This window comes from Eubalaena glacialis, chromosome 7 (assembly GCF_028564815.1).
Source record: "Eubalaena glacialis isolate mEubGla1 chromosome 7, mEubGla1.1.hap2.+ XY, whole genome shotgun sequence".
Classification (NCBI taxonomy): Eukaryota; Metazoa; Chordata; class Mammalia; order Artiodactyla; family Balaenidae; genus Eubalaena; species Eubalaena glacialis.
The window spans coordinates 78,296,534-78,317,112 of NC_083722.1; the positions used below are offsets into that span (position 1 = coordinate 78,296,534).

The 20,579-nt window shown below is 41.4% G+C and overlaps 1 protein-coding gene across 1 annotated transcript in view; it reads left to right on the forward strand.

Annotated features, from left to right (window-relative positions):
- Positions 1-20,579, forward strand: part of CACNA2D3 (calcium voltage-gated channel auxiliary subunit alpha2delta 3) — a 791,777-nt gene that overhangs the window by 284,889 nt on the left and 486,309 nt on the right. The window contains exon 5 of the mRNA XM_061195439.1: positions 15,899-16,061. Within this exon, the coding sequence (XP_061051422.1) occupies positions 15,899-16,061 (163 nt within the window). The remainder of the gene's footprint in view (positions 1-15,898; positions 16,062-20,579) is intronic.

The following is a 20,579-nucleotide window of genomic DNA, read 5'->3' on the forward strand; positions in this document are numbered from 1 at the left end:
GCTTGGCTCACTATTGGCTGCCCTCAGCCCCTCTGAGTTCCCACCATGTCTTGGGAACCAGTGCCAGGCACTGCTGCAGTGAGATATCTTTCCCTTCATATTCCTTCATTTATCTTTATTGAATACCTGTTCTGTGCTAGGTATTGTATTAGGTGCTGGGATTACATTGGCACAAGAAGAAACAGCTATGATCCCTGAAAACATATGTCACACTGTAGAGTGGAGGCCATGTCAATCAAATAATCAGATAAGTGTATGATGACCCCTGCAATTAAGTGCTCCGCACCAGAGTCCCGTGAGACTTCAAGAGCGCCTGATAGGGATGTCCCCAGTCCAGAAAGTCAGAGGTGGCTGCCCTGAGGTTGTGATAATTGGGCTAGATTTAAGGAGGAATGAGGATTCTGTAGGTGACAGGTGGAGAAAGTGTTCTGGTCGGAGGGAGCAGTGTGGGCGGAGGTCACAAGGACTGAGGATCAAGGAGCAGTGGAGGGAATAACAGAGACCAGTGAGGCTGGGTGGAGGGAATGGAGGTGACATGGTGCTAGGTGGGGGGTGGGCAAAGTGGGTGCTGAGGAAGCCCCCACTGGTGAGTGGGAGATGACGGTGTTCTTGCTTTGTCTTTTGAAACGTTTCCCGCTGCCATCTGTATGCCAGTCAGCTCCACCTCAGTAGTGACCACCTCAGTAGTGACCACTTCTTTCTTTCTTTTTCTTTCTTTTTCTTTCTTTCTCTTTCTTTCTCTTTCTTTCTTTCTCTCTCCCTTTCTTTCTCTCTCCCTTTCTTTCTTTCTTTCTTCCTTCCTTCCTTCCTTCCTTCCTTCCTTCCTTCCTTCCTTCCTTCCTTCCTTCCTTCCTTCCTTCCTTCCTTCCTTTCTTTCTTTCTTTCTTTCTTTCTTTCTTTCTTTCTTTCTTTCTTTCTTTCTTTCTTTCTTTCTTTCTTTCTCTCCCTCTCTCTCTTCTCTCCCTCCCTCCCTCCCTCCCTCTCTCTCTCTCTCTCTCTCCCTCCGCCTCTCTCTCCCTCTCCCTCTCTCTCTCTCTCTCTCTCTTTCTTCCGCACTCCCCTCCCTCCCAACCTCCCTCCCTCCCTCCCTTCCTTTCTTTCTTTCTTTTCTCTTTCCCTTATCTATTTATTCCTCATGATGACTCCACTGTTATGGGGGGTGGTTGTGATACCATTTTATGGATTTGAACCCAGCATGCTGGAGTTAAACACTCCACTCCACAGCTCTTAAGATGAAATGCCAGTGGCTAGCTAGCCTTGCAGTGAGCTGCAGTCCGAGGCCTACATAAGTAGCTTGTTAAGTAGGCCTTTAATACTCGTACTTGAGTATTCTCAGAGGCCAGAGATTCCAGATGGCTGGGAGAGGGATATTCATTATCTGGTTTTTTAAAGGAACTGTGACACTTGGGGAATTATAAATGAGTTAATGTAACATTAATACCTAGAGATATTCTGGAACAGATCATTAAAAAATCAATTTTCATATATGAGGGGAAAATGTGATTACTGAGTAGTAACCGGATAGCACTAGACCTTTGGAGAGGGGCTTGGATGAGTAGCAGTCTATGTCACTTCCCCACAGGATACACATGCATAGGGAGTTTGGTATTGCTTGGCTCATTTGGAACTAATATTCCTATTAATTTTATTTTTTAATCTAAGTTGTAAAAAGCTGGCCATCATCCCAGAGCAGGGAAGGAGAAAAAACAAGGAAAAGAGGAAAGAACCAGAACATATTAAGAGACTGCTCTGGGCACTATGCCCATTGCTTTTGTACGTTTACCCCATTCAGTTCTCCAAAAGACCTAGAAAGGTAGGCATCTCCATCCCCTTTTCACAGAGAAAGAAACTGAGTCACAGACACGTGAGGGTGCCATTAGGAAGCAAGCATAGTTTCCACTCTTGGCATCGGGCTCCAAAACCCCTCCTCTTGTTGCCATACTGACTGGCTTTTTGCTTCATGAATGGAACCCTGTTCAGGGTGAAACCCAGGCAGAGGGAGGCACCGTGATGGAAATCAGGAGGCCCACCCAGATTCCTCCCTTGGCTTAGAACTAACTTCTGGGCAAGGAGTGGGAAGACTCTTCCCAGCTGGTGGTGAAACATGAAAATGTCTCCCTAAGTGGTACAGACAAGGAGTCATGTATCCATTCATTCGTCCCATCACCTGACAAAGACCTCCAGGCACTGTGCTTGGTGCCAGGGATGTGGAGATGAGAGAGGCGTGGTGTCTCTGGGATAGACCAATGCTCCTGAAATCCAGGGACACGTGGGTGCCTTCTTGTCTTAGAGGGCTCACCATCCAAAACAAACCCTCTAAGGGTTTCCAGGGGAACGCATACCATGATGAAAAGGGCCAAAAAACCCACTGATTTCCTGAGGGGAGAGGAGATCAGAGAAAGCAGGGTAACAGGGAAGCAGAAAGGCTTCTGGGAGATGGGAGAGCCCTGGGCCTTGCAGCTGAGATTGAGCCCTTAACCTGCCCTTTATTGAGTTCCTACCTGTGCTGGACACTGTGAGGGGAGCTTAACATGCAGCAGTGAAGAATTCATAGTTGCTTCACTTTATAGGTGAGGAAATTGAGGCACAAAAAGGTCAGGAAGAGAAATATGGGTGATAATTGGTCCAAAGGACTGGGTTGGTAGAGATTGAAGCCAGTAATAGGGCCAGGTGGGGATGTTCTTAAGGACAAGGACCCACTTAGGCTGGAGGCACGTGCCCACATGGGGCCTGGGATGCTGAAGGCATGTCTTCCCGAGAGGTTCCTGGAGGTCCTTCACCATCAGGATGTGATGAGTGTACTGGTTAGGACTCAGTGCTCGCCAGTGACAGAAACCTACTTGGGCCAATAGCAGAGTTTGTTATAAAGACTGAGGGAGTGAGTGCCTCAGGCAATCCCAGGGCACTGGTCTAGACTGCCTGGAAAGGTTGGAGACTGGGGCAAAGTAGAAACAAGCTTGTTGTTCAGATAGTAACAAGAGAGCAGTGGGGCTGGAGTAGAGTGAGAGGCTGGTCAATGGAGGAGACCAACTGGGCAAGGTGGGCCACAGCCGGACCACAGAGTCTTTCAAAGCCTGGGGAAGGGTTTATTCTGAGGGTGGCAGGAAACCACTGGGGAATGACACAGTCCATTTCATGTTTCTAAACCATCACTCTGGCTGCTGCCTGGGTAGATGGCAGAGGATGAGGAGACGGCCTGAGCCCAATGGCAGGCCACAGTCCACTGAGAGGGGACAATCACTGTGATGGTCAGTTTTACGTGCCGGCTTGATGACGCCATGGTGCCCAGTTGTTTGGTCAAACACCAGTTTTGATGTAGCCATGTAAAGGTATTTTTTAGATGTGATTAACATTTGCAAGCAGTAGACTGCGAGTAAAGTAGATCATTCTCCATAATGAGGGATGCCTCGTCCAGTCAGCTGAAGGCCTTACGAGCAAAGACAGATTCCCTGAGGAAGAAGCAATTCTGTCTTGAGATTGTAGCATGAAAACCCTGCCTGAGTTTCCAGCCTGCCTGGCCTGCCTTGTGGAATTGGACTCAAGACTGCCATGTTATCTTCTACCTGAATTTTCAGTCTGCCAGCTTACCCTACAGATTTGGACTTTGGCAGTCCCCAAAATCAAATGAGCCAGTTCCTCTAATCAATAATCAATACCTCTCTCTTTCCCTGCCTCCCCGTTCTGTTTCTCTGGAGAACCCTGACCAATCTAGTTACTTACTGAATGGGTGCTCAGTAAGTGTCTTTGTGTTCTGGGTCCAACCCTTGGGCTATATTTTCCAAGTCAGAGTTGTCTTTGGGTTCCGTGGGGAGTAAGTGAGCAGAGAAGCACAGGCCCACCTCCTGGGGATTTCACAGTTGGTTGGTTCCACCGCACACACACACAGGAAAACAGTGAGATAACTTTACAGGCGGGATTTCGTTAAAGCCAAAATGTGCGGAGCAGTTACTTTCCACCCATGAAGCAGGCCCTCTGTGGTGGCGCCTTGCAGTTCTGTTCTGCAGCTTACCCGGCAGGAAGGGGAAGCAGAAGTTGCCCTTGGAAATAGTGCGTCTGGCCTGGGCTGCACGTTGGAATAACTGGGGGAGGCTGAAAAAATACCACCTTGGGGTTCGGATTTAATTGTTCTGAGGTTTGGCTTGGGCATCTGGATGTTGAAGAGCTCTGAAGCCTGAGTTGAGAAGTACTGCCTGAAGACGTTGGGATTAGGTGCCTCTCACCTGGAAAGAGTTAAAGAGAGAATTAGGACAGGATTCAGGAAACAAAGGTCTGCAGGCATTTTCTGCCAGCTCCCTGTTTTTGTAAATAAAGTTTTATTAGAACACAGCCACACCCATTTTTTTATGTTTTGGCTACTTTTGCTAAAACAGCAGAATAGAATGTTGCGAAAGAAAGTGTCTCACCTGCAAAACCTAAAATATTTACTATCTAGCTCTTTACAGAAACAGTTTGCCAACCGCTAAACCAGGCAGTAATGAGTTTTCAAGGATGTGGATGGTGTGGGAGAGGCTGAGCCACCATTAAAAGGAAAGCATACATTCATTCCTTGGGTTGAGATACTACCTCAGAAGCCTTCTTAACACATATAGGCAGTCACACCAATCAGTTAGAGAGGGCACACAGACTGAAGCCTTTTTGTCATCTCTCGATATTTCCTGTTGAATCTGAAGCTTTACCCTAGTTGGTGACAGGAGTCTTAGCTGAGTCAATGAGCAGACCTGAGCAGTTGGATTCTACAGTTGGTGGAGGGGTGGAGCAATGAATTCTTTTCCTTGATGGCATCCCTATCAAAACTGAAGACTGGGACTTCCCTGGTGGCGCAGTGGTTAAGAATCTGCCTGCCAATGCAGGGGACACGGGTTCGAGCCCTGGTCCGGGAAGATCCCACATGCTGGCGGAGCAACTAAGCCCGTGCGCCACAACTACTGAGCCTGTGCTCTAGAGCCTGTGAGCCACAACTACTGAGCCCACACGCCACAACTACTGAAGTCCATGCTCTGCAACAAGAGAAGCCACCGCAAAGAGAAGCCTGCACACTGCAACAAAGAGTAGCCCCCGCTCGCCGCAACTAGAGAAAGCCCGCGCGCAGCAACGAAGACCCAACGCAGCCAAAAAAAGAAAGAAAGAAAGAAAGAAAAGAATAAAGGAAGGAAGGAAGGAAGGGAAGGAGGAAGGAAGGAAGGAAGGAAGAACTGAAGACTGACATGTTCTGTGACAGTGGTGTTGAAGGAGAGGGAGTCCATGGCAGGGGGATGACCAGGTGGCTCTTGGGGGAGCTGCAGGGTCATGGAGGTATCACAGAGCTCCTGCCTTGTATTCTTCATCTTAAGGTGATTAGCACAGACCAGCAATTCCAGCAGCTTCTGGAATCACCTTTACCCCATACTCTGGACACAGTCTTCTGTCTGGATTTGTGACAGAGGCCATACAGCAGTATGACCTTGGTCTCCTACAGCTCCCCTTCTCCAGGCCATAGGAGACACTGCTTACAGCATGATCTTCCTAACCTGCTGAGAACTTTCCCTGCTGCCATAGGACCTTGAAGAGTTGATTCTGAATACAGGTCTGTGGAAATGCAGCTCAGGTGAGAGACCTGGTAACCACAAGGATTTGGACATTGGTCCTTTCATCAGTTAGGCAACCAATAAATGCCAGGGGCTGGGGATACAACAGTGAGTAAAGAGAGACACAATTCTTGTAGTTGCAGAACTAGTCTCATGGGGGAGTTGCATTGATAAAACAATCACGAGAGTATTTGTCAAGTGACCTCTACGGTAAATGCTGAGAAGGACAACTGCATGATCAGCTATATTTGAGGAAGGCTGTATACAACACCCCTCGCCCAAGATATTCAAAGTGCACATAGAGTACTCTCTAAATGAATTAAAGGCCTTGAGAATTCCTGAAATGAAAAATCTTTTTACCTTTTCTAAAACCCCAGCTTTTTCCCCAAACTTTGTTCACCATGGCACACATTCAGAAAAATTATTCCTTATCAGTATTCCATGGAATGGCTTTCTCTTACACAGATCATACTTTGGAAATGCTGCTTTGGGACACTGCAGAGAAGTGCTGCACCCAGGGGTACACAAAATGAGCCATTGGGATGCCCAAGAAGAATACATTGCTTTTATTTCTACTCACTGTAATTTCTATTATAATTTTTATAGTATAATGTGCACATGTTAGTATAATAGTTGGTAGGTAGTACACATGAGTTATAAATAAATATGTAGGGAGATGCTACTCAAAAACTTTTTTAAAAGAGACTTTATTTTTTTTTAGAGCAATTTTAGGTTTACAACAAAATTCAGAGGAAGATACAGAGTTTTCCCATATGCTTCTACACATGCATAGCCTCCTATATTATCAACATCACTCACCAGAATGGTACTTTTTTTTATATCAAGGATGAACCTACATTGACACATAATCACCCAAAGTCCATAATTTACCTTAGGGTTCACTCTTGGTGTTTTATATTCTGTGGGTTTGGACAAATATATAATGACAAGTATTCATCATTATAATCAATATCATTATCAATAATATACAGACTTTTTTCATGGTTCTAAAAAAATAAAACCTCTCTGCTCTGCCAATTTATTCCTCTCCCCACCACCCCTGGCAAACACTGATCTTTTTATTGTCTCCACGGTTTTGCCTTTTCCAGAGTGTCATATAGTTGGAATCATACAGTAGCCTTCTCAGATTGGCTTCTTTCACTTAGTAATATGCATTTAGGTTCCTCCATGTCTTGATAGATAATTTTTTTTTTTTTTTTGCACTGAGTAATATTCCATTGTCTGTCTCTACCACAGTTTATTTACACATTCACCTATTGAAGGACATCTTGGTTGCTTCCAAGTTCTGGCAATTATGAATAAAGCTGCTATAAACATCTGTTTTCAGGTTTTTGTATGGACATAAGTTTTCAACTCTAAATGCCAAGGAGTATGATTGCTGGATTGTATGGTAAAAGTATGTTTAGTTTTATAAAAAACCACCAAACTGTCTTCCAAAGTGACTGTACCATTTTGCATACCCACCAGCAATGAATGAGAATTCCTATTGCTCTAAGTCTTTGCCAGCATTTGGTGTTGTCAGTGTTCCAGATTTCAGCCATTCTAATCGGTGGTATTTCATTGTTGTTTTAATTTGCATTTCCCTAATGACATATGATGTGGAGCATCTTTTCTTATGCTTACTTGCCATCTGTATAACTTCTTTGGTGAGATGTCTGTTCAGGTCTTTTTAGCCCATTGTTTAATCAAGTCGTTATTTTTCTTGTTAAGTTTTAAGAGTTCTTTGTATATTTTGGATCACAGTCCTTTATCACATGTGTCTTTTACAAATAGTTCCTCCCAGTCTGTGGCTTCTCTTCTAATTCTCTTGGTATTATCTTTCACAGAGCAGAAGTTTTTAATTTTAATGAAACCCAGTTTATCAGTTATTTCTTTCATGAATCATGTCTTTGGTGTTGTATCTAAAAAGGCATCACCATACCCAAGGTCATCTAAGTTTTCTCCCATGTTATCTTCTAGGAGTTTTATAGTTTAGCATTTTATATTTAGGTCTATGATCCATTTTGAGTTAAATTTGAAGGGTATAAGGTTTTTGTTTAGATTCATTTTTTTGCATGTGGATGTCCAGTTGTTCCAGCACCATTTGTTAAAGAGACTATCTGCTCCCTTGTCCAAGATAAGTTGACTGTATCAATATTTATGGGAGTGTCTATTTCTGGGCTCTATTCTGTTCCACTGATCTGTTTATTCCTTCACCAGTACAGCACTGTCATGATTGCTGTAGCTTTACAGGTAGTCTTGATGTCCTCCAACTTTGTTCTTCTTGTTTAGTATTGTGTTCAAATACTTTTTAATGAAAGTAATGCTTGATTCCTTCCAGCCAGAGGTTTTTTTTTTTATTTCTGTCTCTTGAAAATCTCATAACACACTCCTTCAGGGGTTGGCAAACTACAGCCCACAGGCCAAATCCTTTTTGTAATTTTGTAAATCTTTGGTAAATAAAGTTTTACTGGAGCACAGCCAGACCCATTATTTTATGTACTGTCTGGCCACTGTCGTGCTACAACAGTAATGTAGAAGAGTTGTGACAAAGACTGTATAACATGCAAAGCCTAAAGTATGACTGTCTGACCCTTCACAGAAAACATGTTCCTACCCCTGCCCCACTGAGTCACTTTTAGACACTTACTCATTGGACTACTTCATCCTGAGTTGGTGCCAAGCCAGGTTTGGGGAAACAGCACACCTACCATTTTGTTCCTGGTGTTTTCTTTGCCACATTTCGTCCCTTGGATTACTTTCCTTTGTGCCCCATCACACTTGGTAGGTGATCAGATATACTCACAAAAGAACTAATTTACTCCCACCTCCTGGGTGACAGGGACTCAGAAATACTGAGGTGACTTAGGCTTAACACATCTCTTCCTCTCTCCTATGGACAAAGCCACTGAGCTTCATAATTCCAGCAATGAATTCCAAGGACCGAGAAGTGATTCTTCTTGTTTGCACTGAGTCAGCCTTTTCAAAATCAATACAGAATGGACAAATGGATTAGGGAGGAGCAGAACACACAGTCGTCTGCGGTGAAGGATGGGCACCATTGAGCAAAATCCTGCTTATGTTTTCATCCTTCCTTCAGTTTCATTCTGGGTTGTGCAGGTTATTCAATTAAATGGCAGTTTTGAAGCTGTCTCTGGAGAGCCTATGAGTGAACCATAATGGCACTGGCCTTAACCAAGCAGGCTGGGCTTTTTTGTTAATTTATATGTTTTCATTTCTCTTAAATAAATACCTAGGAGTAGAATTTGCTGGATCATATGGTAGATACATGTTTAACTTTACAAGAAGCTGTGAATGGTTTTCCGAAGGGTTTGAAAGGTTTTATATTTCCACGAGCAATGTATGGGATTTCTGGTTATTCCACATCCTTGCCAACATTTAGTATTTTCAGAAAATTTAATATTAGCTAGTGGGTGTAAAATTGCATTTTGGAGCAATGATGGAGTTTTATTTTGCACTTCTGTGATTAATGATGTTGAACACTTTTTGGTTTGTATATTGGCCATTTGTATACTTTCCTTTGTAAGGTGTCTGTTCAAATCTTTTGCCTATATTTTAATTGGTGTTTTAAGTTGTGTTACAGGAGTTCTTTTTTTAAAAAAATTTATTTATTTATTTATTTATTTTTGGCTGTGTTGGGTCTTCATTTCTGTGCGAGGGCTTTCTCTAGTTGCGGCAAGCGGGGGCCACTCTTCGTCGCGGTGCGCGGGCCTCTCACTATCGCGGCCTCCCTTGTTGCGGAGCATAGGCTCCAGATGCGCAGGCTCAGTAGTTGTGGCTCACGGGCCCAGTTGCTCCGCGACATGTGGGATCTTCCCAGACCAGGGCTCGAACCCGTGTCCCCTGCATTGGCAGGCGGATTCTCAACCACTGCACCACCAGGGAAGCCCCAGGAGTTCTTTACATATTCTGGTACAAGTTATTTGTCAGATGTATGTATTATGAATACTTTTTCCTCAATGATGGCTTTACTATTTGTTTTATTAATAGTGAATTTGATGATCAGAAGTTTTCAGTTTTCATAAAGTCCAAATTATCAGTTTTAAAAATTGTAAGTGCTTTCTAAAACCTAAGAAATCATTGCTTACCTGAAAGCAGCAGAAGTTATTCATCGTGTTTTGTTTTTGTTTTTTCAAATATTATAGATTTAGCTTTTTCATTTTAAGTCTTTCAGCCATCTTGAATGAATATGTGTATGTTGTGAATTAGGGGTTGAGGATGTTGTTTTCATATGGTTAGTCATATGTTCCACCACAATTTGTTGAAAATACTTTCCCCATTGAATTTTCTAAGCACATTTATTGAAAATTGGTTGACTGTATCTGTGCGGCTTTATTTCTGGATTCTCTTCAGTTCCATTGATCTGTTTGTCTGCTCTAATGTCAATACCACACCATTTTGATTAGTTAAGTTTAGAGTAAGACTTAAATTCAGGAAATGTGAGTCATTGGACCTTTTTCTTCTTTTTAAAAATTGTTTTTGATATTCTAGATCCTTTTCATTTCTCTGTAAAATTACAGTTAACTCAGCAATTCCTACAAACAGCCTGTTGAGATTTTGATTGAGATTTCTTTGGAGTTTTAGATCAATTTGGGAAGAATTAACATGTTAATACTGAGTTTTCCAATCCTTAAGCACAAGGTATATCTCTCTATTTATTTAAGACTTCTTTAATTTCTCCCAGAAATATTTTGTAGTTTTCAGCATACAGGTATCACACATGTTTTTAAAAATTCATACCTAAGTATGTCAAGCTTTTTATGCTATTGTAAATGCTGTCGTTCTTCCAGTTGTTCTTTGTTAGTACAACGAAATATAATTGATTTTGGTGTATTGATCTTATATCCTGTGACCTTGCTAAACTCAATAGTTACAGTAGATTATGTGCATTCTTTAGGGTTTTCTACATAGAAAGTCATGTTGTCTGCAGAAAAAGATAGCTTTTTCCCTTTCCAACATGTATGGCATTCATTCACTCATTCACTCATTCATTCATGCAATTTACTGCATTTGCCAGAACCACCTGTACAATGTTGAATTGAAGTGATAAGACATACTTGCCTCATTACTGATCTTAGGAGAAAAATATTCAGTGTTTTTTCATGAATATAATGTTAGCTGTAGGTTTTACATAGTTGCTCTTTATCAGGTTGAGGACTTTTTATCTTATTTTAAATTTCCTGATAGTTTTTATGATGAACAAAAGTTGGATTCTTTCAAATGTTTTTTGCTGCATTTATTTGGTCATATGATTTTTTTAAAAAAGTTCTGTTAGTATGATGAACTGTGTTGATTGATTTTTCAAATGTTAAACCAACCTTGAATTCCTGGGATAAATACAACTTGGTCATGATGGATTGTCCTTTTAATGATAGGGGATTTGATGTGATATTTTGTTAAGATTTTTGATCTAGATTAATGAGTGATAATAGCATGTAATTTTTCCAAAAATTGTTCTTGTTTGGTTTTGGTGTCAGTGTTATGCTGCCCTCATAAAATAAGTTGGGACGTATTCCTTCCTCTAATTTTTTGTAAGAGTTTATGTAAGATAGTTTGTATTTTTTCCTTATGTATTTGATAGAATTCATTATTTAAGCCATCTGAACCTGGAGTTGTTTGTTTTATCATGGCTATTAATTGTGAATTCAATTTCTCTTGTATACATAGGGCCAGTCATATTTTATATTTCTTTTTGTGTCAATTTTGGTAATTTCAGTTATTCAAGGAATTTGACGTTTAACTCAAATTGTCAAATATTGGTATAAAGTTGTTTATATTATTCTCTTATCTTTTCATTATCTGTCAGCTCTTTAATAATGTTTTCTCTTTCTTTCCTGACTCGTATTTTGTGCTTTCTTACTTTTTTATTCATCAGTCTAGCTAGGGTTTTATACTTTTGATATCATTGATTTTTTTCCCTGTTATTTGTTTTGTTTTATTGGTTTCTGCTTTTATCTCTATTATTATTGTTATTATTATTATTTTTGACTGCATTTGGTCTTCATTGCTGCACGTGGGCTTTCTCTAGTTGCGGCAAGCGAGGGCTACTCTTCATTGCGGTGTATAGGCTTCTCATGCGGTAGCTTCTCTTGTATCGGAGCACGGGCTCTAGGCGTGCGGGCTTCAGTAGTTGCAGCACGTGGGCTCAGTAGTTGTGGCTCGGGGGCTCTAGAGTGCAGGCTCAGTAGCTGTGGCACACAGGCTTAGGTGCTCCATGGCATGTGAGATCTTCCCAGACCAGGGATCGAACCTGTGTCCCCTGCATTGGCAAGCAGATTCTTAACCACTGCACCACCAGGGAAGTCCCTATCTTGATTACTTTATTCCTTCTTTTAACATTCAGTTTTATTTGTTCTTGTTTTCTGTCTTCTTAAGGTAGTATCTTAGACTATTCATCTTAAAAATTTCTCCTTTTCTATGCTAAGCTTTAAAATCTATAAATTTTTCTCTAATTTCTGTTTCAGTTACATCTTACAAATATTTTTTTTATTATCATTTATTTCAAAATTTTACAACTTTTTCTGTCATTTTCTTCCATGGTACATGTATTATTAAGGAGTGTGTTGTTTAATTTCAAAATCTTTAAGATTCTTCTAGATATCATCTTTTCATAGATGTTATTGATATTTTTTGTATCATTATCATATATTGAATTCCCACTGTTATGATCTGGAAGAGAATGTGTGCTCTATAGTTGCTAGGTGTGGAATTCCTTAAAATCAATTAGCTTAAGTTGGTAACTAGTGTTGCTACGTGACCAACACCCAGTAAAAATCCTTAGCACTGAGTCCTTTTTTTTTTTTAATAAATTTATTTTATTTATTTATTTTTGGCTGCATTGGGTCTTCGTTGCTGTGCGTGGGCTTTCTCTCATTGCGGCGAGCGGGGACTACTCTTTGTTGCAGTGCATGGGCTTCTCATTGCAGTGGCTTCTGTTGTTGGGTGCAAAGCACGGGCTGTAGGCGCACAGGCTTCAGTAGTTTTGGCTTGCGGGCTCTAGAGCACGGGCTCAGTAGTTGTGGTGCATGGGCTTAGTTGCTCCACGGCATGTGGGATCTTCCTGGACCAGGGCTCGAACCTGTGTCCCCTGCACTAGCAGGCAGATTCTTAAGCACTGCACCACCAGGGAAGCCCCAGCACTGAGTTTTTGTTGAGCCTCTCTGGTAGGCAACCTTTCGAATGTGTTGTCATCCCTTCATTGCTGGAAGAATTTGTACATCTTATGTAATTGTGCTGGGAGAGAAATCTTGGAAGCTCACATCTGGATTGCTCTGGACTTCAGCACATGCGTCTCTTTTCCTTTGATGATTTTGCTTTATATCTTTTCACTGTAATGAATCTTTTCAAAGAACCAACTTTTAGTTTCATTGATTTCCTGATTTCAATTTCATTGATTTCTGTTCAGCAAGATTTTTTAAAAAGTGTTTTTTCCCCCTTCTGCTTACTTTGCATTTAATGTTCTCTTCTTTTTCTAGTTTCCTAAAATAGAAGCTTAGGCGATTAACTTTAGATCTTTTTTTCTTTTCCAATACATCCATTGAATGCTGTAAATTTCCCTGTAAGCGCTGCTTTTGCTGCATCTTGCAAATTTTGACAGGTTATATTTTGATTTTAACTTAGTTTAAAATTTCTCTTGAGACTTATTCTTTGACCCATGTGTTATTTAGAAATACATTGTTTAATCTCCAAATATTTTGGGATTTGTCCAGCTATCTTTCTGTTATAGATTTCTAGTTTAATTTCAATGTGGTCTGAGAGCACATTTTGTATGATTTCTATTCTTTTAAATTTGTTAAGGTGTGTTTTATGGCCCAGAATGTGGTCTGTCATTTTGATTGTTCCATGTGAGCTTGAGAAAAATGTACATTCTGCTGTTGTTGGATGAATTAGTCTATAGTCAATTAGATTCAATTGCTGTGCTGTTCAGTTCAAACTGTATCCTTACCAGTATTCTGCCTGATGGATTTATCAGTTACTGATAGAGAGGTACTGAAGTCTTCAACTTTAGTAGCATGTTATCTGTTTCTCCTTGTAATTCTATCATTTTTTTCCCTCACATACTTTAATATTCTGTTGTTAGGTGCATACACATTAAAGATTGTTATGTCTTCTTGGAGAATTAACCCCTTTATCATTATGTAATGCCAATCTTTTTTTGCTGATAATTTTCCTCGCTTTGAAGTCTGCTTTATCTGAAATTAATATGGCCACTCTGACTTTCTTTTGATTAATGTTAGCATAGTATATCTTTTTCTATCCCTTTACTTTTAATTGACCTGTTCTTTATATTTAAGGTGAGTTTCTTGTAGACAGCATATAGTTGGTTCTTCTTTTTTATCCACTGTGACCATCTCTATCTTTTAATTAATCTATTTAGACCCTTCACATTTAAAGTGAGCATTGATATAGTTGGATTAATATGTACCATACTTGTAACTGTTTTCTATTCATTGCCCTTGTGTTTTTTTTTTTTTTTTTTGGTCTTCTACTCTTTTTATGCCTTCTCTGGTTTTAATTGAGCATATTACATAACGTAGTATTTTCTCCTTCCTTGGCATTTATACTTCTTTTAAAAATTGTTTTAGTGGTTGTTTTATAGTTTACAATATACATTTACAACTAATTCACGTCCACTGTCAAATAATCTTGTACCACTTCATGGGTAATATAACACTGTGCTATTCATTTCACTTATCCATAACTATAATAATCCGATTTGTTGCTATTATTATTTTGATCAAACTATTTGTCAGGTCAGTTAAGAATAAGAAAATTAAATATTTTACTTTCATTTATTCCTGTTGTAACACTCTTTTCTGGGTTTCTGACCTGTGTAGTTTCCCCTCCCTTTAATGAAATTTTAACATTTTTTGCAAGGCAGGTCTATTTGCAGCAAATTTCTTTAATTTTTGTCTGAAGAAGTCTTTATTTCTTTTTCACTTTTGAAGGATAATTTTTCTGGATTCTAGAATTCTAGGTTGGTAGGCCTTTTCTTTGAACATTAAGTATTTCGGGCTACTCTCTTTTTGCTTGTATGTTTTCTGAACAGAAGTCTGATGGTAATCCTTGTCCTTGTTCCTCTGTAGGTAAGGTTTTTTCCTCTTTTTGGCTTCCTTTAAGATTTTCTCTTTGTCTTTGATTTTTGCACTTTGGATATGACATGCCTAGGTGTAGATTTTTTTTTTTTTTTTTTTTTAATATTCATGTGCTTGATTTTCCCTGGACTTCTTGGATCTGTGGTTTGGTGTTTGTCATTAATTTTGGAAATATTACTTCAAATATTTCTTCTGTTCCCTTTTCTCTTTCTTCTCTGGTATTCCCATTACACTACACATCTGTTACACTTTTTGTAATTGTTCTATGGTTTTTGAATATTCTATTCCTTTTTTCCCATTCATTTTTTCCTTTGCTTTTCAGTTTGGGAAGTTTCTGCTGACATAGCTTCTGGCTCACTGATTATTTCCTCAGCTGTATCCAGGCCGGCGATGACCCATTGGCATTCTTCATTTCTATTACAGTGTTTTTTATTTCTAACATTTCTTTTTGATTATTTCTCTTAGAATATTTGTCTCTCTACTTATCTGTCTGTTCTTACCTGTTTTCTACTTTTTCCTTTAGTGCCCTTAGTATATTAATTACAGTTGTTTTAAATTCCTGCTCTGATAATTCCAACCACACCTGCCATCTACCATCTTGCAATACTGCACAGCAGTTAAGTGCACAGGCTCTGGAAATAGACTGTCTGTATTTTAATTCTGGTTCTGCTTATCGGTGGTGTAATCTTTGACAGCGTACATAAATTCTCTCTACCTCAATTTCCTCATTTGTGAAGTTAGAATACTCATAAAACCTACTTCATAGAGTCGTTAGGAGAATTGAATAAGTTAACATATGGAAAGCACTTAGAACAACAAGTATGACTATCTAATATATTATATATTTACTTAATTTTTGTTGTTTTCCAGTCTCCTTCTACTTAAAGGTAGGCTGAATAAAGGCAAGGTCTGTCTTCAAACTTTAAAGAATTAAAATGTTTTGGGGCAGTTTTCTCTATATTCACATAAGGAAGTACTAAGCAGCTTCTTAAATTTATGTTTTTCAAGAGTACTTAATGACATTGGGAAATAGTTATATGGTGCTATCACACCTGTGCAAAAGCAGCCATAGACGGTGTGAAAGACTTACAGATTACGTGACTAGAACAGAATCCACAAGTGTAGGGGACAGCCCGCCCGCAGCCATACCCAGGTCCATCTGAGTTCACAGCCTTCTTCCCTAAGCCACATGTCATGTTTTTTGACTTTCTCTTTCAGTATGAATACTTCAATGCCGTGCTGATAAATGAAAGGGACAAAGATGGGAATTTTTTGGAGCTGGGGAAGGAATTCATCTTAGCCCCAAATGACCATTTTAATAATTTGCCTGTGAACATCAGCCTGAGCGACGTTCAAGTGCCAACGAACATGTACAACAAAGGTAAGGCTCACTGCTGCTGCTCCTTTTGGAGGGTAGAGAGGGCAGGACGTGAGGGGCAGGGCTGGCTGGTTTGGGATATCATGCTTTTTTGAAAAACAATTATAAGCTGGGTGTGTCAGGCACCAGCTGCATAGGTGAAGTGTGTGCCTGTTCCGCCTGGACACTCTGGGCTTGCTGTTTTCCTGGCTCCTGTTTGCATCAGGCCCTCTAACTTGTAGTCCAGGGGTTGGCAAACTTTTTCTTTAAAGGGCCAGATAGTAAATATCTTAATTAGGCTTTGTGGGCCACAAAGTCTCTGTTGCAACTACTCAGCTCTGCTGTTCTGGCACAGAAGCAACCATACATAGGTAATATGTAAATCAGCAGATACTATGTAAATTGGCTGGTTCCAAGAAAACATTTAATCTACAAAAACAGATAGCTGCATTGGACCTGCAGGCACTAGTGTACAGAGCCTTCTCTCTTCTTCCTCCATTCCTTGTGATGGTATTTGAGGGTTCTGGAGCTCCTAGGGTTACTATGGAATCACTTGTGGTCTTAGAGTACAAAGCAGCATGAATCTTAATGAGGCTCCCTGTTTTCAGGCTTGTGTTCCTCAAATCCAGTCTTCTGATAGATTCTAGAGTTCTTTTCCCCAAGTTCCCATCTGCCCCTTTGAATTGGGATTATAATAGCCAAGGACTGGGCTCTGGCAGCAGACGGCCTCTGATTAGATCCTGAGTTCTATTTCTTACTGGCTGTGACCTTGAAAGGCTGAGACCACCTTGTCTCTTTAGACCTTAGTTTCCTTATATCTAGGATGTGGATAATAATCGCATCTACCTCACGGGGTAGTTGTGAGGATGAAACAGATGATGAGTACAAAGGGTTTAATTAAGGATGTTACCTTCCTCATCCTCACCATTACGGAGTAGGATTTTGCTCTGCTTTGTCATACCTGGGAGGATCCTAAACAAAGAGCTGTCTTCCCCCAAAAATAAATTAGAAAGCCATGGCATCTTCAAAGTAAAAATCTACTCCGTTATAAGCTATTGATGTTTTAGAAATATCGGGGGCCAGTTTCAGTATCACAGGCAGGAAAGCAGTGGTCACGAGACGGGCTCTGGGCTTGAATCCTGCTCATCCTTTTGCTGGCTCTGTAATCCTAAGCAAGTAACTTTTCCTCCCCAAGCCTCAGTTTCCTTCTTTGTAAAATAGGGATAAGAATACTGCCTCCCTCAGGGGGTTATTGTGAGGATATGAAATGATGCCTAAGCATCTTCAGCACAACTCTTGCTCGTGGAAACTGCCTAGTGCATCTTAGTTGTCATCATTATTATCGGGAAATAACATGAATATAAATTGCATTTCTAAATTGTTCTAGGTTACTGTTTAAAGAGCTTGGTCAGTGATTAAAGAGCTTCCAACCCACCATCTCTATAGTGTTCTTCTCGTGCCTGTCCTTTGGGTCTGGATATCTAATGTCTCCCTTTCCTGGTTGACCTGTTACCCATCCTTAATGTTCTGTGAGGCAGTACCCCATCCATTAATTATTCTGATGGTTATTGGGGCCCCTGTGGTGAACCAGATGCAGCCCCTTCCTTGAGAGGTTCATAGTGAACTTAGGGACCAGACAGGTAAAAGAGATCATAGGATACCGTGTGTCACCTGCTGGCCACAGTTAGTGAAAGACCGGAGCAGTGGGAGCTCTAGGGAGGGGACCTGACCACTTGCTCCTGTGAGCTGCCACATGTTTTTCTTTTCTCTCTCTCAGAGAAAGAGATGTCAGTCCGAGTTGCCCCTAGTGGGCTCTGGATTGGACTGTATCCTGTGACCTAATCTTCACTTTGGACTCTTCCTCAGAAAGCAAATTCCTAAGAACCCAAGCCTTCGAGGGCTGAGCTCAGCTTTGTCCGGTGGAGTTTAGTCCTCCAGGGGGATCCTGCCAGATGAGAAGGAAACCCCCTTTTGTGTAGTGTGGCTGCAAGAAGACCATTCTCTCAGCATTAAATACATTCTCAACGGAAGATGAAAAGTTCAGATTTTACAGAGCAGTTCCAGACATAAAACAATTCAGAATGATCTTTTAAAATATGGCAACTGCTTCAAGGTTGCTTGAACCATTAGCCCCATTATAGAGATTTAATTGCACCTTGAGCTTTAAAGGCATAATTGTACCTTTCCATGGTGGCAGCACTAGGGGACCAGCACTGCCATTGATCTCACAGACTGCACGTCTCTCTAGGCAGAATCATAATAGTCAGATTTCTTGAGCCATAGAGGTAGATAATTTTATTTAACATCATCGTCAGCACCCCTCATGAGGTCTGCCTACCACCCCTACTCAGACACAGTGGTCCCCCAGCCAGGCAGTGGGTCATGGGCTAAAGTCCCCAGGCACTGTGTCTTGTTTCTGCCAGGCAGTGAGTAGCTGCCCAAGGAAGAGAGCAGGGGACTTCAGGAAAATTCCTGTCTCATTCTACCTAATTCAAACCAGCCCCAAATAGTCTTTTTTCTTTTCATGTTGCAGAAATGTATTTCATGTTTAGAGTGCTCTCCAGCTCAGATCTAGTTATTGATGACATGTACTCAAAACACATGCTCAGAGATTGGTCACTAGCTGAGATGTTCCTGGGTTAGAAATCTTGCCCCCAACAAAGGAAACCAGTATAGGGGGCCATGCCCCCTGGCAGCTTGAACCCCCATGGGCACATAGCAGAGTGGTTTGATACTTGCTTAGGAGCTGCTGTGTGCTGTGCTCTTGGGCATAACTTCTAGGCATAGATGAAACTTGCTGATGAAATCTACCTCTTTTCTGCAATCTGCTTTTCTTTTGCTTCCTCGGCAGGGCCTTGCAACCAGGCTGTTCAGCCAGGTCAGCGCTCACCTCTGTGCTTGAGGTGCCTTTCTCGAAGGCGCTGACAGAAATTGCATGTTCACAGTTGGTGACATGAGGGCAAACTGACCTATTGGCCACGAGAATTCAAAGAGCCATATTTCTGGAGTCTTTAGAAATGTGTCTTAGGGTCCTCATGGTGCCTGATGTAGCAGCTTCTTCCTGAAACCAGCAGATGTTTGCTGAGCGGCTGCTCTGGCATCCCCGGCCCGCGAGTCTTACCATCTGTTGAGACATCTTTGGAGACTAGCTGCCCATGCCTTAGAAGCTGTGAACAATCCATTTCCTCTAGGAGTAAAGCATGGGGCAGGATGCTTTTGTGAGACCTGAGGATGGTCTGACAGTGGATTCAGATGAAGCTGAACTCTTTTAAGTAATTTCTAGGCTGAATTGGTATAAAATTTACACAGGCACATATGTAGGTACACATACACACCTACACACACAATGTGTGTGTGTGTGTGTATCTGGGTATGTGTGTGTTTGTATATGTGTGTATGAAAGAAATATGCTCTGCCCTCAACCTACCCCTTCATCCCCGCCGCTCACCTCCGTCTACCCAGGTGAGACCCCCTTCTGTTCACTGAGTACGCCTTTCTCTTTCCTCCATTGTATCTTGTTCATTTCTTTTATCCCTGCCTCCCTGTTTATTGCTTATCCAAATGCTCATTCTTAAAAACCAGCTCAGTACAACCTCTTCAATTCCTTTATGCTTTTGTTTTGTAAGTGACTCTGGTCCTTTGTTCTGGTATCACTTTGTTCTAGAAGTACATTGCATGCATTCTTTTCCTTCTCTGAGGGCAGGGGCTCTGCTGATTCAGCCTGCTTGGTGCCCTCCTTTGCCCCAAGCACCATGCTCTTTACATAACGGGTTTTCTATAGTGGATGAGGTAGGGAATGCCACCTGGGCTGTCATTTTTCCATGGTGCCTGCAAGCAGCAGAAACGTACCCTGGCTGACTTAAATGGAAAAGATACTTTTTGAAAGGACATTGGTTGGCTCACAGACTCTCCCAGGAAGTTAGAGAATAAGGCTTAGAAAATGGTCGTGAGAGAGGACAGCCAGGGGCCAGAGCCACAACCAGAGCCAGCCTGGTAAGGACCGCCTGCCACCATGGCTGACCCCAGCCATGCATCTGTGACTGCATGAAACAGCTGTGCCTCATTTTCCTCATTCAGAAACTGGAGATAATAATCCCAGTCACCTTCTCAGGGGGTTTTGGTGAGGATTAAACATTGAGAAGGCCACCCAGTACACAAGCTTAGGCAAGTTTTTCTTTCCTTCCATTCCTCAGCATCCTTAGCTGTCAAATGGGTACGGCAGTACTGACCTTATAGGATTATCATGAGCACAGCAAGAATAATGCTCGTGTGGGTTGGGGTGCAGTGGCTAGCCCACTGACCTTGTCTCTTGTCACCTGCTGGAGGGGAAATAAGGCCCATGTCATGGGGTTGCAGTTAGATAGCACAGGTAGCCTGTCAGAGAGTCTGGTACTCGATGAAGACCAATGCATTCTGTTGTGATTATCACTATATTAACTTGTTCGATTCTCACAGGCAATTATGGTTAAGACAGGAAGAACTTGAAATCAGAGGGTGTGGCAACAGGTCACAGGTTCCCCAGCTGGTAGAGGCAGGATTAGA